Source organism: Hyla sarda, chromosome 1 (genome assembly GCF_029499605.1).
Source record: "Hyla sarda isolate aHylSar1 chromosome 1, aHylSar1.hap1, whole genome shotgun sequence".
Lineage (NCBI taxonomy): Eukaryota > Metazoa > Chordata > Amphibia > Anura > Hylidae > Hyla > Hyla sarda.
Window position 1 is genome coordinate 136,750,785 of NC_079189.1, and position 25,533 is coordinate 136,776,317.

Here is a 25,533-nt window from a genome sequence, read left to right on the forward strand (position 1 = left end):
CCCCGGAGAGGCCGCTGCAGATCAATGATGTAAAGCGGACGCTTTAAATCAATGAACTGCAGCGGCATTTGCGGGGGCCAGAGACTGCCGCTGCCACCCGCTTCTCTCCCCCTGCCTGTCCTGGGGTCCTCCTGAGTCCAACCACCACCGCCACTGCACCCCCCCCCCCTGCCTATCCTCTGGCCAGAGACCGCCGCCGCCCGCTTCTCTCCCCCTGCCGGTCCTGAGTCCAGGTAATTGCCGATACCGATAACGTCCAAAATCGTGAATATTGGCCAATAATCGGTCGATCCCTACTCTTCACAGTGAGGAGGCTGCCTGTGTCCTGTCTTCCCCACTATCTTGATTCATGCCCTGCATCAGAAAACTGTAACTGGTGGAGTTATTGGTACAGGGTTCAGTGTCTAATTCTGGAGACAACTGCAGGAAGGTGGTGATCCCCACTGTCTTGAACCTCGCCCTGTATCAGAACATCACCGGGTCCATGTACAGAGCTTTCCCCAAAGACAACTTCAGACAGCAGCATGGGTACACCCTGCCTTGACCTACACCCTGTACTGAAATGTTACCAGTGGTGTTCCGTGTACAGGGCTGTACTTCTAAGCCCAACGCTAGGTGGACTGTAATATCACAACCCAGCTGAGTGAGTGACATCACAGTTAATATGATATACACTGCTCAAAAAAATAAATGAACACTAAGATAACACATCCTAGACAGGGGTCATGTCCTGGGGAAAAAAAAAGTGTGGGAACTCACTCAAGATTTCCACTTAAGGGCTGGTCCTGCAGGACTCCTGCTAATGGGAACAGGGTTCCTGCTGTGGAAAAAGTGCAGGAACTCTGTTCCTATGCGTTCCTGCAGGACCCTAGATCTGAATGAATGAACTAAATCGTATGAAATACTTTTGTCTTTACATATTTAAATGTGCTGAAAACAAAATCACACAAAAATGATCAATGGAATATATGTGCTCAATCTGATTCAGGTCTGGGGAACGGGCGGGCCAGTCCATAGCATCAATACCTTCCTCTTGCAGAAACTGCGGACACACTCCAGCCACATGAGGTCTAGCATTCTCTTGCATTAGTAGGAACCCAGGGCCAACCGCACCAGCATATGGTCTCAACAAGGGGTCTGAGGATCTCATGTCGGTACCTAATGGCAGTCAGGCTACCTCTGGCAAGCACATGGAGGGCTGTGTGGCACCCCAAAGAAATGCCACCCCACACCATTACTGACCCACCACCAAACCGGTCATGCTGGAGGATGTTGCAGGCAGCAGAACGTTCTCCACGGCATTTCCAGACTCTGCCACGTCTGTCACATGTGCTCAGTGTGAATTTGCTTTAATCTGTGAAGAGCACAGGGCTCCAGTGGTGAATTTGCCAATCTTGGTGTTCTCTGGCAAATGCCTGACGTCCTGCACGGTGTTTGGCTGTAAGCACAACCCTCACCTGTGGATGTCGGCCCTCATACCACCCTCATTGAGTCTGTTTCTGACCGTTTGAGTGGACACATGCACATCTGTGGCCTGCTGGAGGTCATTTTGCAGGGCTCTGGCAGTGCTCCTCCTGCTCCTCTTTGCACAAAGGCGGCCCTGCTGCTGGGTTGTTGCCCTCCTACGGCTTCCTCCACGTCTCCTGATGTACTGGCCTGTCTCCTGGTAGCGCTTCCATGCTATGGATACTACGCTGACAGACACAGCAAACCTTCTTGCCACAGCTCGCAATGATGTGCCATCCTGGATGAGCTGCACTACCTGAGCCACTTCTGTGGGTTGTAGACTCAGTCTCATGCAACCACTAGAGTGAACCACCAGCATTCAAAAGTGACCAAAACATCAGCCAGGAAGCATAGGAACTGAGAAGTGGTCTGATGTCACCACCTGCCGAACCACTTCTTAATTGGGGGTGTCTTGCTAATTGCCTATAATTTCCACCTGTTGTCTGTTCCATTTGCACAACAGCATGTGAAATTGATTGTCAATCAGTGTTGCTTCCTGAGTGGACAGTGTGATTTCACAGAAGTGTGATTGACTTGGAGTTACATTGGGTTGTTTAAGTGTTCCCTTTATTTTTTTTGAGCAGTGTAGTTAAAAAATTGGAAAAGGAGCCATGTTTGAAACCATCAGGTTTACACAACTTCTAAATGAAATATCTTAATTTAAATAAAAAATAAAAAAAGAAGATTCTTAGGTCCTGGCCATTTGAAAGAGCTTCTGAAGCTTTACTCTCCTTCTTACCCTCCCAGTAGCAATCCAGCTGTCTAAAGCTGGAATCCAACTCTAAGAGGTGACCATAAACCTTTAACAGTTGATGGCAGACAGCTATTTGGCCAAAACAAGGGAAAATATATAGTGCCAGACTCATTGTGGAAACAAATGGTTAGAAATGTGAAAATAAAAAGTGCCTGACACTGCTATTCCCCAACATCTGTCATTAGGGGAGAGCCAGGATGACCCCTGCACATTGGTTATACTGTATATGGCCACCTTTGTGCTTTAAATCAAGTCTTGAGTCATGCAGCTTCTACACAATGGAATCTCATCTTGTCAGTATGGTGTATAATAACCTCTCTCTCTCTACTGTTGCACATAAGTATGGAAAAATGCTAATCTTGTTGACATTGCAAGCCGGGTTAAAAAGGATCATCATGAATCCAGTTATGGTTCCTTGAGTGTTACACATTATTGTATCAACTCATGTCATCCATGGGGAAATTGCAGATTGAAGAGGACACATGTTTACTGGCATTCGTAAACAATACACTTGCATTAACAATATTAGGTTCACACTGCATTTTCGTTTCTATTTAACGCATATGTTTTATAAACTTGGGTAAAAAAAAAAAAAGGGGAAATTTATTTTTACTTAAATAATAGCATACGCGTATATACTAGAGTATAAGCCGACCTGAATATAAGCAGAGGCCCCTAATTTCACCCCTAAAACCCAGGAAAAGCTATTGACTCGACTATAAGCCTAGGGTGGGAAATACATCCTCCCCCCTATCATCATCCAGACCCCCGTCATTAACACCCTCATCATCACCGCCTGTCATCATCACCGCCTGTCATCATCCCCCTGTCATCATCCCACACACACCCCTTCATCATCCCACACCCCCTTTCATCATCACCACCTGTCATCGTGCTGAAAAACTCGGCTTATACTCGAGTATATACTGTAGTTGATTAAGTTTTTACATAAAGCATGATTAAACATACTGTAATGGAAACAGTGTATATAGACACACCAGCTCGACCATAACACACCTCCTCTAGAGTGGAGTGGTGGTCTGTAGCCTAGGCAATGAGCTGTCAACAAGGGGATGAAAGGAGCAGGAACATAAGGAGAAAGAGGCAAGTTTGCTAAATGAAAGCTTTTGACAAAATATTAATCTTTTTTGTAGTATGTATAAGGGTATGTTCACATGGCAGAAATTCAGCATAGATTTGTGAATTCCGCGGCCACAATAATTTTGCCAGAATACAGCATCTTTTAATAATATGCGGAATCTATGCATGAATCTACAGTGCATGGAAAAAAAAGTGTCTTTATTCATTTGACTTCATTTCACTTCAATGGGCTTCCACAGCCAAATTTTTACAAAAAATATAAAACATGACATGACGTGTGCATGGGAATGCGGAATACCATTGAACTAACTAGGCTTTAAACACATGCAGTATTTCCATGCAGATTTCAATGCGGAAATCCATACGGAAATTCTGCTGTGTGAATACAGCCGAACACATTCAAACTTTAGCGACAGTAATCAAAGACACGTGTTTATTATTAATACAGAATAAATGTGACATACGATGGGCAGAGATACTGCTTCTTTTTCCCCTTTCCTTTCTTTGAAGACTTCTCTTTAGAATGCACTTCATCCAGCCATAAGGAAAATATGAGAAAAGCCAAAATCCCCAGTATGAACTTCATCTCGATACATTAACTTCACCTGTAAAATAAAATAGTATGTTATTTTATATTCTCTATATATAACTCAATTTGTGTGTGTGTGTATGTATGTATATATGTATGTATGTATGTGTGCATGTACGTATGTGTGTATGTTCCACATAAACGTCCAAACGGCTAAAGATATTAACATGATACTTGGCACACATGTTACTTATATGTCAACAACAAACATAGGATAGGTGATTTAACCCTTACTCACCCCCATTTGCCAGGGGCGGGGTTTGTTTAAAGTCCCATACAACTCTATGGGAAATATATGTTACTGCATAACTTTCAAACGGCTGGAGATAATTCGATCATACTTGGTCACATGTTACTTATATGTCCACTTAAAATATAGGATAGTTAATTTGACCCTTAGCCACCCCCATTTGTGGGGGCCGGGGAATTTGTTTAAAGTCCCATGAAAATCGATGGGAAATGTATGTTCTCACATAACTTCCGTACGGCTGGAGATATTTCAATACCTGGTGCACATATTACGGGTCGGGATATGAGGTTGGGATAGGAGGTTGAGTTAGGAGGTTGTGATATGAGGACGGGATATGAGGTCGAGATAGGCGCTCGGGATAGGCGGCTGGGATAGGAGGTCGAGTTAGGAGGTCAGGATATGAGGTGGAGATAGGAGGTCGGGACAGGAGGTCGGGACAGGAGGTCGGGACAGGAGGTCGGGGTATGAGGACGGGATATGACAAGAATATATGGGGATGGGATATGAAGTCAAAAGCTTCCTCCTCTGTTGATTTTCCTCCCCAACAAGGATGAGGAAGGAAAAACCGGGCAACGCCGGGTACTCAGCTAGTATATCTATATATATAAAACTCAATGTGTGTATGTATGTATGTGTGTATGTTCCAGCATCACGTCCAAACGGCTAAAGATATTAACATGAAACTTGGCACACATGTTACTTATATGTAGGGATGTCCCGATACTGATACTAGTATCGGTATCAGGGCCGATACCCGGCATTTTCATGGTATCGGGGACTCATTTTATGTCCCAGATACCAAGGCCGATACCTGCTGCACGGCGGCTGCTGCCCCGTTCTGCCATCCGCATCCCCATTCTGACATCCGCATCATGGCTTCTATGGAGGAACATGTGACACTCACGTCACTCCACCTCCTCCCCTGCGCCCAGCATAATGCTACAGAGGAAGGAGTGACATATATGTCACATGCTCCTCCATAGGAGGCTATGATACGGACGGCAGAACAGGGATGCGGGGCGGCAACTGCAGGTGAGCTGTTGTTTACAAAGGGACACTGTCTACAGGGGGGGGGGCTGCTGCTGTTTACAAGGGGGCACTGTCTACAAGGGTGGGCTGCTGCTGTTTACAAGGGGGCACTGTCTACAAGGGGGGGCTGCTGTTTACAAGGGGGCACTGTGTCTATAAGGGGGGGCTCCTGCTCTGTTTACAAGGGGGCACTGTCTACAAGGGGGGGCTGCTGCTGTTTACAAGGGGGCACTGTGCCTACAAGGGGGGGCTGCTGCTGTTTACAAGGGGGCACTGTGCCTACAAGGGGGGGCTGCTGCTGTTTACAAGGGGACACTGTCTACAAGGGGGGGGGGGCTGCTGCAGTTTACCAGGGGGCACTGTCTAAAAAGGGGGGGGGGTGCTGCTGTTTACAAGGGGGCACTGTCTACAAGGGGGGGGGCTGCTGCTGTTTACAAGGGGGCACTGTCTACAAGGGGGGCTGCTGCTGTTTACAAGGGGGCACTGTCTACAAGGGGGGGCTGCTGCTGATTACAAGGGGCACTGTCTACAATGGGGGGCTGGTGCTGTTTACACGGGGGCACTGTCTACAAGGGGGGGCTGCTGTTTACAAGGGGGCACCGTCTACAAGGGGGGGGGGGGGTCAGCTGCTGTTTACAAGGGGGCACTGTCTACAAGGGGGCTGCTGCTGTTTACAAGGAGGCACTGTCTACAAGGGGGGGCTGCTGCTGTTTACAAGGGGGCACTGTCTACAAGGGGGGGGGTCTGCTGCTGTTTACAAGGGGGCACTGTCTACAAGGGGGGGCTGCTGTTTACAAGGGGGCGTGGCTGCGGTCTACAGGGGGGCTGCTACTAATGTCTGCATTTATCTATACTACCTACTAGGGGCTACTACCTACTATTAAAGGCAATCTTACAGCAGGTGACCTGGTTTCTACCGCTGCTCGCCGCCAATGCAAATTCCCAGTTCTGCCGAATGGAGAAGAGAGAAATCTTGGCTCATACTACAGCAGCCGCCTCCATTGTACACAACAAGGAACCCACATATCAGCACGGTAAGCAGTGCCAGAAACCGGGTCACCCTGGTGTCAGATTCCCTTTAAAATAAAAGTACTCATACTTGGTATCGGCGAGTACTAGAATTAAAGTATCCTTACTCAGTCTTAAAAAATGGTATCGGGACATCCCTACTTATATGCCAACAACAAACATAGGATAGGTGATTGAACCTTTACCCACCCCCATTTGCCAGGGGCGGGATTTATGCTTAAAGTCCCATACAAGTCTATGGGAAATATATGTTACTGCATAACTTCCAAACGGCTGGAGATATTTCCATAATACTTGGTCACATGTTACTTATATGTCCACTTAAAATATAGGATAGTTAATTTCACCCTTAAAGGAGAACTCCAGACCATAAAAATTTCCCCCATAGTGCCGGCAGTAAAAAAAAAAAATTATGTACATACCTTCCTCCGCTCCCCCGGGGCCTCCTGTAACCGCAATCCACTTCCTGGTTGCCGGTGGTTGGATGAATCAGCCAATCACCAGCCGCACTCGGTGGCGATAGGCTGAGCGGCAGTGTGACGTTTTCGGCCCCGGCCGCAGGTGGCGGTGTAGTGAAGAATTTTGTGTCCTGAAGCGTTTTCACACTGCCGCTCAGCCTATCACCGCCCGAGTCGGACTGCGCTGCGGCTGGTGATTGGCTGATTCATCCGACCACCGGCAACCAGGAAGTGGATTGTGGCGGAGATCGGAGACGGTTACCGGAGTCCCCGGGGGAGCAGAGGAAGGTATGTACATAATAATTTTTTTTACTGACGGCACTATGGGGGACAATTTTTATGGTCTGGAGTTCTCCTTTAACTACCCCCATTTGTGAGGGTCGGGGTTTTTGTTTAAAGTCCCATGCAAATCAATGGAAAATGTATGTTCACACATAACTTCCGTACGGCTGGAGATATTTCAATAATACCTGGTACACATATTACAGGTCGGGATGGGAGGTCGAGATAGGATGTCGAGATAGGAGGTCGAGATAGGAGGTCAATGGAAATCAATGGAAAATGTATGTTCCCACATAACTTCCGTACGGCTGGAGATATTTCAATAATACCTGGTACACATATTACAGGACGGGATGGGAGGTCGGGATGGGAGGTCGAGGTAGGAGGTTGAGATAGGAGGTCGAGATATGAGAACAGGATAGGAAGATGGGATAGGAGGTCGAGATAGGAGGTGGGGATAGATAGATGGGACAGGAGGACGGGACAGGAGGACGGGACAGGAGGTCAGGATAGGAGGTCAGGATATGACAACAATATATAAGGACGGGATATGAAGTCAAAAGCTTTCTCCTTTGTTTATTTTCCTCCCCAACAAGGATTAGGAAGGAAAAACCGGGCAACGCCGGGGACTCAGCTAGTATATATGTGGTAGGCCTCAGGGGGTAGGGGTAGTACAGTCAGGGATTTGCTTTGGTATATCAGGGGTTAATGTTAACCCTATAGTTCGTGACGCCAGGCTGAGGGCTAGAATGCTGAGATGATTCTCCGGCCTATCGTCGCCCTTCCCAGTAACGATAGGTGCATAAGAATAAAGACTGAAGGTCCACAAGGTAGTTGAATTTGAGCTTGCATAAACTTTACTTAACGGCTTGCGGTACATCCACAGAGTAGTAACAGTCTCAATTAAACAGTCTCTATATACTTCAATGACTGACAGATGTTGCGGACCTTGACTTTAGACAATAGTCTCAGAATTCAGGGTATATTGTGAAGATCCGTTCGGATTTAGGGGATAGATAAGGTCCGGTGGTCTTGCAGAGTGTTTAGGGATTGATACACAATTTGGAATAAAACAGCCGCCGCCGCAAGGCTAAGGCCTAGACTCACTGATGACAGCAGCGCAGATCCTTTCTCGTCAACAGCCAGGAACCAAGAGAGAGATTAATGGCTGCCGCGGCCTTATATGGGCAGGGGCGGGGCCGTTTTGAATGGTCCAGCCATCTGTCACTCACCGTCAAAGGAAATGAGTGCATTACGTCACAAGGACCTCCAAAGGTCCTCAAGCAGAAATACCATAGAGTTTACCTGATCACGTGACCCGAAGGTCCTGCTACGCTTCTCACAGGTAATTAACTATTTATATACATTTTATACAGTTATACTTCCACAAATAAAGAGCATATGACTAGAGCAATGACTATAGGGGTGAGAGGTGACTAGGGATGGACTATACAAAAGGACCCTGACGTCCTAGGGACTCTGGCTATGGGGACCTATTAACAGGTACCGTATAGGATGTGGTACCGGGACACCACATATGGGACACCACATATATAAAAATAAAAAAATACAGCATGAAGCATTGCTTACAAGAGATAAATGCAATGGACATGGATTACTCATGGGGGACCCCTTTCTAACCTACTACTGGATAATAAAGAAAGTGTATGCTTAAAACAGAACATGTCTAGGTAACCAGAAAATCACAGGCTATAGTAGTTGTTTAAAGCGTACCCGTCAGATCCAACAAAAAACATTGTTTTTAATATATCACTCAGTACCTAATCCTGACCATGTACATCTAATTTTTGTGTGTCTAGCACCTTTATTTATTCACTTTTTTTATTACACTTTAAATTTAGCTCACTAGTCTGAATTCCTCTCAAAAGGAGGGGGAGTGGCCTCACTGTGCAGGTCTCCGCCCCCTCCCTCCCTCCGTATGCTGTCTGTTCACATCTCCCCTAGCATTAGCAAAACTACAACTCCCAGCTTGTCCTCACTGACAGTAGCGGGACACAAGCTGTCAGGGGGAGGATTTTTCCTCCAGCTCTGAGCCCTGTGCTCACAGATGTCAATCAAGGAAATGTGTCCATGATGTAAATGATGATGCATGAACACAGCAGGACTAGTATGTGTCCAAGCAGACAGGGGGGGCAGTACTTTGACTGGCTTTTTCAGTATGGAATGAAGCATGGCGGCAGGGAATTATGAACCCCAGCCACGCCTATCCGACTGATGTTGACAGGGATAAAAATAGGATTTTCGGGCTGATAAAGTATGGAAAAGCTCAGCTAAAAGGTATGGCTGCATTGAATTTGTTTTTAACAGTAATATAGTAGTAGTCTGGGGGGGGGGGGGTAAACCCCTTAATGACAATGGACGTAAATGTACGTCATGGTGACGTGGTACTTAACGCACCATGACGTACATTTACGCGCCGACATGATCGCGAGCACTGGAGCAGTGCTCGCGTCATGCCCGGCAGGTCCCGGCTGCTATCAGCAGCCAGGGACTCGCTGGTAATGGCGGACATCCGCAATCCCGCGGATGTCCGCCATTAACCCCTCCAATGCCGTGATCAATACAGATCACGGCATCTGCGGCAGTGAGGTACTTTGAACAGATGATTGGATCGCCCGCGGCGCTGCCGCAGGGATCAGATCATCCTGCATGGCGGCCGGAGGTCCCCTCACCTTGCTCCGGCCGTCTCCCGGGGTCTTCTGCTCTGGTCTGAGATCGAGCAGACCAGAGCAGAAGATCACCGATAATACTGAGCAGTGCTGTGTCCTATACATAGCACTGCACAGTATTAGCAATCAACTGATTGCAATGAATAGTCCCCTATGGGTACATAAAAAGTGTAAAATAAAAAAGTTTAAAAAAATGTGAAAAATCCCCTCCCCCAATAAAAAAAAAAAGTAAAACGTCCATTTTTCCCATTTTACCCCCCCAAAAAAGAGTAAAAAAAATAATTAATACACATATTTGGTATCGCCGCGTGCGTAAAAGTCTGAACTATTAAAATATATTGTTAATCATCCCGTACGGTGAACGGCGTAAACGTAAAAAAAAGTCCAAAATTGCTGCTTTTTTTGTCACCTTTTATTCCCAAAAAAATGTATAAAAAAAATCACAAAAAGTAAAACCTAAGCAAAAGTGATACTGATAAAAACTACAGATCATGGTGCAAAAAATGAGCCCTCATATCACCCCATATACGGAAAAATGAGAAAGTTATAGGTAGTCAAATAGGGCAATTTCAAACATACTAATTTTGTTAAAATGGTTTGAGATTTTTTTTAAGCGGTTCAATTATAGAAAAGCATATAGTCATGGGCATCATTATAATCATATTGACCCACAGAATAAAGAAAACATGTAATTTTTACCGGAAAGTGTACAGCGTGAAAGCAAAACCTTCCAAAATTTGCTAAATTGCGGTTTTCTTTTCAATTTTCCCACATAAATAATATTTGTTTGGTTGCGCCATACATTTTATGGTAAAATAAGTGATGTAATTACAAAGTACAATTGGTGACGCAAAAAACAAGCCCTCATATGGGTCTGTGGATCTGCGCAGATTTGATGCACAGATTTTATGTGCAGGATTTCAAGCTGTATTCAGTCAGTTTACATTGATGTCTGCAGGGGTGTGGAAATTTGAAAAAAAAAAAAACTACTTGTCCAAGGGACTAAAGCGGAACACAATCTACTTGTCCTTCAAGAAAATCCACTTGTCCTGGTAGATATAATAATTTCAACCAAAATAGTACGATTCACCCCACTAGACCACCAGGGATGGATATAAGATCCCTTTAGACACTGCTGTCAATTTAGACAGCGGTGATCTAATGGTTTAATAGCGGCCACGGCGATCGCAGCATGCCAGGATATGAGCGGCGGGAGAGCTGTAGCTAGCTCCTTTTACACCCGAGGCAAGCCCCCCATCTGACCCCTATAACGCCAATTTTTCGATATAGAAGGATGTATGAGGGCAATCTTATGTGTCGGGATCTGTAGTTTTTATCGGAACCATTTATTATCAGAAGTTTTATTAGGAAAGGGGCTTATTCTCATATATACGCACTTTTTAAAATATTTTAATCACTATTTTTCAGTCCTTATAGGGACTTATACACGGAGTCTTTTGATTGGATAACAGTCAACGCCGCTGTGTTACGGGGCAGGGGGTGGGGTGTTGTGCTTCTCCAGTTTATGTGGTGCATTTTATTTACTCTAATTTATGTGTCAGAAAATGCTCTAGGTTGCATTTAGTTAGTAGATAACTACAACACCCAGCATGCCCTGATACAGCCTATGGTTCTGTGGGTGTTGCACTGTATAGTACAGTTAAGGTTATTGTGTAACATGCTGGGAGTTGTAGTTTTGGTTTGTGTCAGCTGTAGAGCCATAGTCTGTGTTAAGGAATACTGGGAATTACAGTTAGTAACTACAACACCCAGCATGGCCTGATACAGCCTATGGCTCTGCAGCTGACCCGAACCAAAACTACAACTCCCAGCATGTTACACTTTATAGTTCTACAGTTCAGGTTATGGTGCAACATGCTGGAAGTGGTAGTTTTGGTTCGGGCGTGTTTGCGTGCATCCGTGGGGCTCTTGGTTGGCGGGTGAGTATAAAGGGGGCGGGATTCTGGGGGTGCAATTTAGTGCGGGTGACCAGAAGCCACTAAAAAATAAAAAATTAGATAGCACAACTGGCAGCAGCACTTGTCAGTCCGCCCTTGTACAAAACATACATAAACCGGCCACTGCCCCCTATATTATACAGTATATACATACATAGACACATCATACATACATACATACATACATACACCGGCCACTGCCCCTATTTTATACATAACACACACACACAGCATACATCATACATATACATACACCGGCCACTGCCTCTATATTATACATTACATACAGCATACATATACATACACCGGCCACTGCCCCCTAATATTATACATTACATACATACATACATCATACATACACCCGCCGCTGCTTCCCCATCATACATTACATACACACATCATACATACACAGACATCCGTCCGTGCAGAGCCCCTTCACCTCCATAATGACTGCTGTGTGTGAGGACGACAGACTGCACTGCACGGGGAGGATTTGTGTGTGTGAAGGAGGACAGACTGGGGCACGGGGTGGGTTCTTTGAGCAGCAGCCCCCGGCTACTGAAATCAGCTGGGGGCCGCCGCCCCCTCCATACACCCCGAGCACCGGTGTGAGGTGAGATTTTCGAAGTCAGTCCGGCCCTGCTAGCCCGATACAGGGCTAAATCTATGAAAAATTCACCTGCCCGGCGCCCAAAACTACTTGTCCCGGGCGTCGGGCGATAGGATTCCCACATCCCTGTGTCTGCAGCAGAAAATCCTGCGCATCAAATCTGCGTAGAATACTGTACGTGTGAATAGACCATTGGGTGCAATCACAGTTATAGTATCTGACTTGCAGGATATGAAGCTGCACATTTTATGCTGTAGATTTTAATGCAAACTAAACACTGAACACTGCTTCAAATCTTGTATATGTGAAAAGACCGTAAATGAACAAATATTTTAGTATAACATTTAGTATTGTGGCATTCTTCCTGCGCACTTGTATGCCACAAAAGTAGAGAATGTTAAAAAACACACAGTTTTTTTGTGTTGGTTTTCCAAATCATACTCATACACACTCACTATCACTAGTTGTACATCATCATTGCATTCCAGAACATCTGCATCTAAGAATTAAATTACTCCATTTGGTCATGTGATCACCAGTATCTCCATAGAAAATCAGCATTTTTAATGTGTCAACAGGAAGTCAGCTCTGGGTCAGCTGACTCTATGTGAACTACAGGATAAAGTCATCACCTAATTTGATGGCTCCCACTAGCTCACAGATCCATTTCAGCTCTATCTGTTATGGGATTAGGATACATAGAAATACACACCACTTCTGATATGTTAACATATTGTATTTTCTTCTACTTTTTCTGTTTTTGCAGTGATTTCCCAAAATCACTCTTTAAAAGGTGCTACTTTATTGCAATTGTGCAATTCAGGGTAAAATAAAGTGCGATTTTGAATATTTTTTGGGGAAAAATGCAGTAGAAACAGACAAAATGCAGTAAAAATACAATATGTAAACACAACCTAAAGACTTAAAATCTTAAAAAAAAAAAAAAAAACACCCCAGTTGTGACTAAAAGTCAAAATCACTTACACCCCATGGCAATATTTTCCTAAAAAATAATCGCATTAAAACTGCACATGGTGTGAACTAGGGATGTCCTGATACCATTTTTTTTTTAAGACCAAGTATGAGTACTGATACTTTTTTTCAAAGTACTCGCCGATACCAATTACCCATACTGTTTTTTTTTTTCTCAATGGGAAAAAGTTTTTTTTATATAAGAGAAAGGGATTTTTTTAAAATAAAAAAAAAATATTTTTTATTTTATTTAAACTTTTTGAAAAGGGGGGGTGATTACATTTTTTTTATTGGGAAGAGGTTAATTCACATTTATTATTATTTATCATTTTTCTGTAGATTGCATACACTGATCAATGCTATGCCATGGCATAGCAGTGATCATTATTATCGGTGCTCCTTTACTAATGCCTGCCATGGCTGGCAGCAGTAAAGGAGTGAGGATCGAACTCATGGAGCAGGGTAAGGAACCTCTGGCCATCCTCTCAGCAGATCAGGACACCACGATTTGGTGTTTCAGATCAGCATCCCTGACCTAACCGGCAGGACTCTCAGGACTTTTAGACACCGTGATCAACTTTGATCGTGGCGTCTAAAGGGTTAATGTGGGTCCCGGCTATGATGTGCGCTCAGCTGCTGAGCGCACTACATAGCTCGGGAGCAGAGAATGCAGGTTTTGGGGACAAATGTCCAGTATAGGTCCCGATATCGATACCAGTATCGGGGACATCCCTAGTGTGAACTGAACTCAACCCACTTATGATAGCAGTCCAATGAATTCACCTGACTCCACACCAGCAGCCTGATTAGATGACCAGGTTCAGTGATCAAACTCCACACCCAATCTCTCTACATTTGAAATGTAGGCATCATTATAGGATTCAAGGGCAATGTAGGCAGCATTACAGAAACATTTAAGAGATGGATTTACATCCAAAATGGCTGAAACCCCCATGCGTGCCATCAGCTAAAATAGGTAAGAGCAAGTCATTCACAAGAACCTTGAAATTATCCTTTAACAGCCTATGCTGCCCTATATCAGCCAAAAAAAAGATGAATTCCAAGAAGTGCCATGGTTATGTTATCAGGGGTGTGGAAATCCTATCACCCGATGCCCGGGACATGCAGTTCTGGGCGCCAGGTAGGTGAATCTTTTATGCATCTAGCCCTTCTGCTGGCCGACTTCCCACTCTGATATTATTACAGCAGCGCTCACGTTGTATGGATTGGGCTCCTGACTCAAGCCGTTCCATACCTGGTGGCCCACAGCTAATTGTTGTAGCTGGGGGCTGCCACTAATAGCCGGCATGCGGCGATCACTGCGGACAGCTATTAACCTTTTAGATCGCCGCTGTCAAAGCTGACAGCGGCGTTGATCGATTCTCTGTAGAGGTAGCCCTCCACTTACCTCTCATCCCATGGCTGTCATAGATTTGCATTTGATTGAACCTGCCTGGAGCAGGCTCAACCAAAGGAGCACAGATCACACAGATCAAATTCTATGGAACTTCATTGATCTGTATGAGGAATCTAATGATTCCTTCCTAATAGAGTGTAAAAAAAAAAAAAAAAAAAAAAAAAAGGAGGTTTCATAAAAGTTAACAAAACACACATTAACCCCGCCCATATTAAAAGTTCACATACACCCCCCCCCCCCCCACTTTTTTTTTTTTTCATTTTCCATAAAATGCAAACATAATAAGAAAAATGTATTTGGTATTGGCACGTGTGTAATTGTCAGAATTATAAAAATATAACATTATCCCGTATGGTCAACGGTGTTGACATAAAAAAATAAAAAAATACCAAACCACAGAATTGCGTTTTTTTTTTTTAAAACATCAGATCCTGATCAATACCAAAATGGTACCGGTGGTACCAGTACAAACAGCAGATTACGGAGCAAAAAAAATTTGCCCTCATACAGCCCAGTAAACAGAAAAAATAAACATTTGTTATAGAGGTCAGAAGAAAAAAAAAAGGTTTTTAAAGTTTACAATTTTTTAAATGCATAAAACATGACTGAAACTAAACAAATTTGGTATTGCTGTAATCAGTCCTAGCTAAAGTTTTAAAATAAATGTAAGTGTGACCACAAGGTGAATGGCATAAAAAAGAAAAACCCCAAATTTGAAAATTGCTTTTTTCCCCCCCAATTTCACTACAATTTTTTTTTGTTTCGGAGCATAAAGTTAGGGAGGAAAAAACTAAAGTGCAAAAAATAACAAATAAACAAGTGGATTTTCATGAGTGGCAAGTAGATTGTGCTCCGTTTTTACCTGGTTTTTACAGGTGAAACATACTAAAAATTTAAACCAATATACTCCAATGCACTGTAAAATGAATCTGGCTCTCTTGTGAATTTCAGTTATGAGGCATAGTGCCTTAAAATAGTGCCTTAAAAAAAAGGTACACCAGAGGAAAACTATATATATATATTTTTTTTTTTTAACTGGTGCCAGAAAGTTAAACAGATTTGTAAATTACTTCTATTTTAAAATCTTAATCCTTCCAGAACTTTTCAGCTGCTGTATGCTCTAGAGCAAGTTCTTTTCTTTTTGAATTTCTTTTCAGTCTGACCACAGTGCTTTCTGCTGATACCTCTGTCCATGTCAGGAACTGTCCAGAGCAGGATAGGTTTTCTATGGCGATTTGTTCCTGCTCTGGACATTCCCTGACATGGAAAGAGGTGTTCGCATAGAGCACTGTGGTCAGACAGAAAAGTAATTTAACCCCTTAAGGACGCAGGACGTAAATGTACGTCCTGGTGAGGTGGTACTTAACACACCAGGACGTACATTTACGTCCTGTGCATAACCGCGGGCATCGGAGCGATGCCCGTGTCATGCGCGGCTGATCCCAGCTGCTGATCGCAGCCAGGGACCCGCCGGGAATGGCCGACGCCCGCGATCTCGCGGGCGTCCACCATTAACCCCTCAGGTGCCGGGATCAATACAGATCCCGGCATCTGCGGCAGTGCGCGATTTGAATGAATGATCGGATCGCCCGCAGCGCTGCTCCGGGGATCCGATCATTCATAACGCCGCACTGAGGTCCCCTCTCCTTCCTCCGTCCGGCTCCCGGCGTCTCCTGCTCTGGTCTGTGATCGAGCAGACCAGAGCAGAAGATGACCGAAAACACTGATCTGTTCTATGTCCTATACATAGAACAGATCAGTATTAGCAATCAAGGTATTGCTATGAATAGTCCCCTATGGGGACTATTCAAGTGTAAAAACATTTTTGTTTTAAATGTAAAAGTAAAAAAAAAGTGAAAAATCCCCTCCCCCAATAAAAAAGTAAAACGTCAGTTTTTTTCCTATTTTACCCCCAAAAAGCGTAAACATTTTTTTTTATACACATATTTGGTATCGCCGCGTGCGTAAATGTCCGAACTATTAAAATAAAATGTTAATGATCCCGTACGGTGAACGGCGTGAACGAAAAAAAAAAAAAAAAGTCAAAAATTCCTACTTTTTTAATACATTTTATAAAAAAAAATTATAAAAAATTAATTTAAAGTTTTTTTATATGCAAATGTGGTATCAAAAAAAAGTACAGATCATGGCGCAAAAAATGAGCCCCCATACCGCCGCTTATACGGAAAAATAAAAAAGTTAGAGGTCATCAAAATAAAGGGATTATAAACGTACTAATTTGGTTAAAAAGTTTGTGATTTTTTTTAAGCGCAACAATAATATAAATGTAATAATGGGTATCATTTTAATCGTATTGACCCTCAGAATAAAGAACACATGTAATTTTTACCATAAATTGTACGGCGTGAAAACGAAACCTTCCAAAATTAGCAAAATTGCGTTTTTCGTTTTAATTTCCCCACAAAAATAGTGTTTTTTTGGTTGCGCCATACATTTTATGATATGAGTGATGTCATTACAAAGGACAATTGGTCGCGCAAAAAACAAGCCCTCATACTAGTCTGTGGATGAAAATATAAAAGAGTTATGATTTTTAGAAGGCGAGGAGGAAAAAATGAAAACGTAAAAATGTAATTGTCTGAGTCCTTAAGGCCAAAATGGGCTGAGTCCTTTAGGGGTTAAAAAGAAAATAATTTCCTCTGGAGTATACAGCAGTTGATAAGTACTGGAAGGATTATGATTTTTAATTAGAAATAAGTTACACGTCCGTTTAACTTTCTGGTACCAGTTGATAAAAAAAAAAATAATAATCCACCAGGGTACCCCTTTGAAGGAGAACTCCAGAATATTAAAATTGTCCCTCATACTGCCAGGAGTAAAAAAATAAAGATGTACATACCTTCCTTCGCTCCCCCTGGGCCTCCGGTAACCGTCTCTGGTCTCCGCCGAGATCCTCTTCCTGGTTGCCGGTGGTCGGCGAGTCATAGACTTGGCCGGCGATAGGCTGAGCGGCAGTGTGACATTTTTGGCCCAGGCAGCAGGTGCCGGTGTAGTGAAGAATTTAGTGTCTTGAAGCATTCTCACACTGCCGCTTAGCCTATAGCCGGCCGAGTCGGGACTTCACTGCAGCCAGTGATTGGCTGAGCGCAGTATGACTCGCCGACCACCGGCAACCAGGAAGAGGATCGTGGCAGAGACTGGAGCCAGTTACTGGAGGCCCCGGGGGAGCGAAGGAAGGTATGCACATCTTTATTTTTTTTACTGCCGGCAGTATGGGGGACAATTTTTATATTCTGGAGTTCTCCTTTAAATTGTAAACCCAGCCTCATATTTGGGTAGCCCTTTTCAGAGAAGAACCACTGACTATTACTATTTCATAGGCCTCTTTAAAAGTAATAGAAGCACTCTGGTTGCTATGCAACACTTCCTCTGCACAGGTTTTGATACATCTCCCCCCACAGAGTAGGGTTATATACTGCAGGTAGCTGAATTTACTAAGTCTATAATGCCACACGCTTCTCTCCCCAGTAGTTATAGTGAACACTTAAACCCTGACTGATAAAGACTTTTGACATGTCCCCATGACATGTCACAAGTTTCTTAAAATGACAGGTACACTTTAGGAGTTTGTAAGGACTGACTGCCAGAAAATGTAAAAAAAAATATAATAATAAGAAAAAACTAAAATAAAACATCATACCCGTACAGCAAATCTGCAGAAATATGATTAATTAGCTCCTTGTATTGAATATAAACAGCATATTAAATCAGGACAGCACTACACGCTGCTATGCCAAGTACTATACAGCTGAGTCTACACTAGCGTCAGAAAAGGTTATGTCGCCAAGTTCAAGCAGTCACACCTCATCAGGTAGAAAAGGTTATGTCGCCAAGTACAAGCAGTCACACCTTATCAGGTAGAAAAGGTTATGTCGCCAAGTACAAGCAGTCACACCTTATCAGGTAGAAAAGGTTATGTCGCCAAGTACAAGCAGTCACACCTTATCAGGTAGAAAAGGTTATGTCGCCAAGTACAAGCAGTCACACCTTATCAGGTAGAAAAGGTTATGTCGCCAAGTACAAGCAGTCACACCTCATCAGGTAGAAAAGGTTATATCACCAAGTACAAGCAGTCACACCTTATCAGGTAGAAAAGGTTATGTCGCCAAGTACAAGCAGTCACACCTCATCAGGTAGAAAAGGTTATATCACCAAGTACAAGCAGTCACACCTTATCAGGTAGAAAAGGTTATGTCGCCAAGTACAAGCAGTCACACCTTATCAGGTAGAAAAGGTTATGTCGCCAAGTACAAGCAGTCAGACCTCATCAGGTAGAAAAGGTTATATCACCAAGTACAAGCAGTCACACCTTATCAGGTAGAAAAGGTTATGTCGCCAAGTACAAGCAGTCACACCTCATCAGGTAGAAAAGGTTATGTCGCCAAGTACAGCAGTCACACCTTATCAGGTAGAAAAGGTTATGTCGCCAAGTACAAGCAGTCACACCTTATCAGGTAGAAAAGGTTATGTCGCCAAGTACAGCAGTCACACCTTATCAGGTAGAAAAGGTTATGTCGCCAAGTACAAGCAGTCACACCTCATCAGGTAGAAAAGGTTATGTCGCCAAGTACAGCAGTCACACCTTATCAGGTAGAAAAGGTTATGTCGCCAAGTACAAGCAGTCACACCTTATCGGGTAGAAAAGGTTATGTCGCCAAGTACAAGCAGTCACACCTTATCAGGTAGAAAAGGTTATGTCGCCAAGTACAAGCAGTCACACCTTATCGGGTAGAAAAGGTTATATCACCAAGTACAAGCAGTCACACCTTATCAGGTAGAAAAGGTTATGTCGCCAAGTACAAGCAGTCACACCTCATCAGGTAGAAAAGGTTATATCACCAAGTACAAGCAGTCACACCTTATCAGGTAGAAAAGGTTATGTCGCCAAGTACAAGCAGTCACACCTTATCAGGTAGAAAAGGTTATGTCGCCAAGTACAAGCAGTCAGACCTCATCAGGTTTGTCTCCTAACAAGTGTCATCAGTTTCTATAACAAACCTTACACTTTCCCCTCCATATACATTATCTGACATAAGTGACTACACCCCTCACATTTCTGTAAATATTTTATTATATCTTTTCATGTGAACACACTAAGGAAATGTAAAGTAGTGAGTGCACAGCCTGTATAACAGTGTTTAATGTTGTGTCCCCTCAAAATAATTTAACACATAGCTATTAATGTCTAAGGGTGTACTCACTTATGGGAAACAATGTCACATCTGGCACTCAATATTTAAAGTACCCCATACAAAAATTAACCAACAGAGTAACAGTGGTGGCCTAGTGCCAAGACTAGACTATAGGTATCTGACCAATGAGAGTTTAAGTCCGGGACAGTTAATAAGCTGAAAGACAGGGTTATAGCGCTCCAGTAACCTTTACCCGTCTCCCAGTGCAAACATATTCCATGTAATCTTGGTGAACAATCATTAGCTACCAGTGACATAACTTTGTATTACAATGACTAGGCTTTTTCTAGAAATATGAATGTTTGTGCTAGTTACATCAGAAATCGGTAAAAAAATAAAAAAATAAAAATAAAAACGCCTGTTCCAAACTCCTTCCCCCCTCGATTACTTCTGAAAATCCCCATGTAAAATAAAATACAATACCGATTTTTCCTAACGTGTGAAAACAATCAAATATCAGGCAAATGGGTGCAGGCGGACAAGAGGACTTGGTTGAAATGGACAGACAGTTTGATACAAAGAGAGCAGCATATAAGGCTGCTTTCACACTATAAAATTACCTCCAATATAAACGTCCATTATAAAAACCCTGGAAATCAGCCATTAAACGTCCGTTAGAAAATCCCATTATAGTCTATGGGATTTTTTCCAATAGCCGTTTTAACCCGTTATCACCAGTTATTAATAACGGCCGTTGTTTTGTGACAGGCGAATGAACGGAATAAATAGTGCATGCACTATTTCTCCCGTTACTATCGCCCATCACAAAATAATGGCCGTTATTAACCTCTTAAGGATGCAGGGCGTACCTGTACGACCTGCGCCCGGTCCCGGTATTTAAAACGGGGTCACGCCGTGACCCTGCATCATGCTGGGTCAGTCCCAGCTGCTAATGATTGCCGGGACCCTGATTGCCGCATCTAAAATTAAAGTAAAAGCTTCCCGGCAGCTCAGTCGGGGTAATCGGGACTATCGCGATAAAATCACAACTTCCCGATCAGCTAGGACACAAGTGGAGGTCCCCTTACTTTGCTCTGTCGCATCCGATCGGCGTTTGATTGCTCCAAGCCTGAGCTACAGGCTTGAGCAATCAACCCCACATAACGCTGATCCATGCAAAGCTATGGCTTTGCAGGGATCAGTGTAAAAGATCAGTGTGAGCAGTGTTATAGCCCCTATGGGAGCTATAACACTGCAAAAAAAAAAGTTAATAAAGCTCATTGAACCTTCCCTAATAAAAGTTTGAATCACCCCCCTTTTCCCATTAAAACAAAAACTCTGTAAATAAAAATAAACATATATGGTATTGCCGCGTGCGGAAATGTCCGAACTATAAAAATATATAATTAATTAAACCGCAAGGTCAATGGCGTATGCGCCACAAAATTCCAAAGTCCAAAATAGGGTATTTTTGGTCACTTTCTGAAAAAATGAATAAAAAGCGATCAAAAAGTCCTATCAATACAAAAATGGTACCGATAAAAATTTCAGAACATAGCGCAAAAAAGGCCTCATACCGTCCCGTACGCGGAATAAAAAGGTTATAGGGGTCAGAAGATGAGAATTTTTAACGTATACATTTTCCTGCATGTAGTTATGATTTTTTTTCAGAAGTACGACAAAATCAAACCTATATAAGTAGGGTATCATTTTAACCATATTGACCTACAGAATAAAGATAAGGTGTCATTTTTACCGAAAAATGCACTGCATAGAAACCGAAGCCCCCAAAATTTACAAAATGAAATTTTTTCTTCAATTTTGTCGCACAATTAATTTTTTTTCCGTTTCGCCGTGGATTTTTGGGTAAAATGTCACTGCAAAACTGAAAGTGTTATGATTTTTAGAAGGTGATGAGGAAAAATGAAAATGCAAAAATGGAAAAACGCTGAGTCCTTAAGGGGTTAATAATGGTTAAAACGGGTTAAAACGGCTATTGGAAAAATCCCATAGACTATAATGGGATTTTCTAACGGACAATTTCCAGGGTTTCTATAACGGACAGTTATAACGCAAGTATTTTTATAGTGTGAAAGCAGCCTAAGGCAGCAGTGCTGAGGGTCTCTTTATTTGGAACTGTCTGTTGAAGGACTATTTAAACATTTTGATAGTTTTTTTGTTCTACACATGATCATATTGAAATCAATGAACAATAGCTCTGTTATTCTGCTATCAGCAGCCAGGGACCCGCCGGTAATGGCAGACATCAGCGATCACACTGATGTCCGCTATCAATCCCTCAGATGCAGTGATCAATATTGATCATGGCTTCTGCAGCAGTTCCGGTGGCTGATCTGATCAAATGCGGCATAAAAAAAGTTAAAATAAAAGTGAATAAAACCTTCCCAATAAAAAAAAAATAAATAAAATTACCCTCTTTTCCTATAAAAAAAAAAAAAAAAAAGGAAGTTGATCAATATATTTTGTATCGGAAAAATTCGATCTATAAAAACATGTTAATTATCCCGTACGGTGAACACCATAAACATAAAAAAAAAAAAAACACCAAAGTACAAAAATATTGATTTTTAATCACATCATATCAGAAAAATTTATCAAAAAATAAATCAAAAGAAACTGTCAAAACAAGAATGGTACCGATAAAAACTACAGATCATGGCACAAACATCCCTGTATACGGAATAAGAAAAAAGTTATAGGGGTCAGAAGAGGACAATTTTAAATATACTCATTTTGTTCAATAAAGTTTGAGTTCTATTAGAAGTAGAGCAATATTAGAAAAACTATATAAATTTGGTATAATTTTAATCACTGAGCTACAGAATAAAGAAAATGTATAATTTTTACCATAAAGTGCAATGCGTAAAAACAAAACCCCTAACAGTTACAAAATTGTGGTTTTCTCTTCAATTTTCCCTTACAAATAATACTTTATTTTGTTCTGCCATAAATTTAATGTTAAAATGAAAAGGTGTCATTACAAAGAACAGTTGGTCACGCAAAAACAAGCCCTCATATGGGTCTGTAGAAGGAAAATTTTTTAAAAAAGTTACGGCTCTTAGAAGGCGAAAAGGAAAAAACAAAAAAACGCAAAAAAAAATAAATTGTGTCCTTAAAGGGTTAAAGTAGGGGCATGGCTTTTAGGTAGTTTCAGCAGAAGAAGCGCAGTTGGCGCCAAGTACCGGCATGATCACAACATCTCCCCCTGGATCGGCACATCTAAAACAGGGCTAGTACATATTCCTTGCTGCATTTTCCCCCATTGCCATAGTTTTTACGGAGGCTGGGGATGGTTTAGCGTACAGGGCATGATGTTTATTTTATTATTATTAGACTGGAGTTTTTAATTTCAGATTATGTAAATTGACAAATGAATTTAACTAAAAAAATTCTGATAATATAAGTTTACAAAAACTATATAAAAAAAAGTGGGCAAGGCAATGTTTTTTTTTTTTGGCCAAGCACAGCCTTAATTTTCGGTTTCGGCTCAAAATTTTCCTTTCGGTGCATCCCTACCAAATAACTTAAAAAGGGGTACTCCACTGGAAAACATATTTTTTAAAACAACTAGTGCCAGAAAGTTAAAACACATTTGTAAATTACTTCTATTAAAAAAATCTTAATCCTTCCAGTACTTATAAGCTGTTGTATGCTCCACAGGAAGTTCTTTTCTTTTTGAATTTCCTTTCTGCCTGACCACAGTGCTCTCTGCTGACACCTCTGTTCATTTTAGGAACTATCCAGAGTAGAAGCAAATCCCCATAGAAAACCTCTCCTGCTCTGGACAGTTCCTGACATGGACAGGTGTCAATTTTATCGTTATGTTGCATGAGAATTATTTCCTATTCGAGGACACCTATTACCTGCTGTGCCGAGGTTCGTCAATGGGGGCGAACGAGCCCCCCCCCGTATGCTAATACTTACATGAGGAGCAGTATATTTTCCATCATAACCTCTTTCAGCAACATGACAAAATTTGTCGGAGGTTTATAGACGACATATTGTGCATATGAGAGGGGCCACCTTCGTCCTTACAATACTTTTTTTTGAGTATATGAACTCCAGGAAGAGTTGAAATTCACCATAACAGCAGACCAGACAAGGGCGAGTTTCCTGGATACTATGATTGAAAAAGACATTAAGGAGGACCTCTGTACAGACTTGTTTAGAAAGCCAACTGATAAAAACACAGTCTCTTACACTATACCAGTGCCCACCCTCCATCCACAAAATGGGCAATTCCTAACTCATAAAGACAGTGGATCCAAAGAATTGTAACGGACCCTGATAACAGAGATGTGAGACTAAAGGAGCTGGACGAGAAGTTCAGGGAAAGAGGTTACCCCCAGAAAATCTTATCCCCTGATCGGGTTAGTCAAGAGAGACAAATAAGAGAGAAGGATAAAAAGGTAATCCCATTTCATCCCCTCACCAGAAAAATATACCAGATAGTGAGAGAACACTGGAGAATTTTAGAAAGATCTTACCCAGCTATAGAAGAATTTAAAAATCATCCACGCATCTGCAACAAACGATCGCAGAATTTGAAAATAGTCTTGTTAGGGCAGATGTGGGTACTAAACAAAAGAGCCACCAAACATTCCTGAGTATTAAAAAATGTGGTGTGTGCTCAATGCAGCAATGTCATCAGAGGTGATTCCTTTAAGCACCCACACAGTGGAAAGAGATATCCAATTGCGGGTTTCTACACATGTCAGTCTCGCAATGTCATCTTTCTAATAAAATGTCCATGCGGTCTGCTATATGTTGGAGAAACTACTACTTTAAGGAAAAGGGTCATTCTATCACACAGTTAAAATATCAAGTGACAGCCGTCACGCCCCCTCCCATAGACTTGCATTGAGAGGGCGGAACGTGACGTCACACGGGGGTGGAGTCGTGATGTCACAATCTTCTGTTCCCGTGGTCTGGAGCCAGAACCTCCAGCATTGCCGGAAGCAGATACGGGTGGGTGCTGCATGCTATAATGCAGGGGTCCCCAGCGGCGGGACCCCCGCGATCAGACATCTTATCCCCTATCCTTTGGATAGGGGATAAGATGTCTAGGGGTGGAGTACCCCTTTAAATACCATTAAAGTGGACCTGTGGCTTAGGGGGTTCTGATCACACACCTTTTTACAGTTTCTTGATACACCCTTCCCTTTCTGAGATATTAGGGTTTATAGTTTGTCTGAAAATTCAGGGAAGGTCCCATTGTATGATGTTACATGACATGTGGCCCCCTGACTCCTCCCTTTAGCTGGCTCCTAGATTCATACAATTTGTGAAGCCCTGGATTAGATAAATGTCATTAGACAGACCCCTTTAGGGACAAAAATATTTTAGACAGTCTAATACATATGAAAGGAATATACAGGCAAATGATAAAGTACTGCACAAAATATTTAGGCAGGTGTGACAAAAATATGCCGCAAAGTAAGATGTCTCCCATCACGGAGGCAGGACAATAACCCAAAGCACACAGCCAATGCACCAGATTTATCAGGGCATTTTTCCCACAGCAACCAATCACAGCTCAGTTAAACTGTGGTAAAGTGAAACCTGAGCTGTGATTGGTTGCTGTGGGGAAATCTCTCAGTTTGATAAATTTGGACCAATGGGGGAGATTTATCAAAACTTGTGCAGAAGAAAAGTTGATGAGTTTCCCATAGCAACCAATCACATCTTTTATTTTTCAGAGGCCTTTTCAAAAA

The 25,533-nt window shown here is 42.5% G+C and overlaps 1 protein-coding gene across 3 annotated transcripts in view; it reads right to left on the bottom strand.

The window, feature by feature from the left end:
* GLRB (glycine receptor beta) overlaps nucleotides 1-25,533 on the bottom strand; it is a 113,863-nt gene that overhangs the window by 71,314 nt on the left and 17,016 nt on the right. For all 3 annotated transcript variants that reach the window (XM_056561969.1, XM_056561951.1, XM_056561960.1), the window contains exon 2: nucleotides 3,826-3,966. In XM_056561969.1, the coding sequence (XP_056417944.1) occupies nucleotides 3,826-3,947 (122 nt within the window). In that variant the 5' untranslated portion in view covers nucleotides 3,948-3,966. The remainder of the gene's footprint in view (nucleotides 1-3,825; nucleotides 3,967-25,533) is intronic.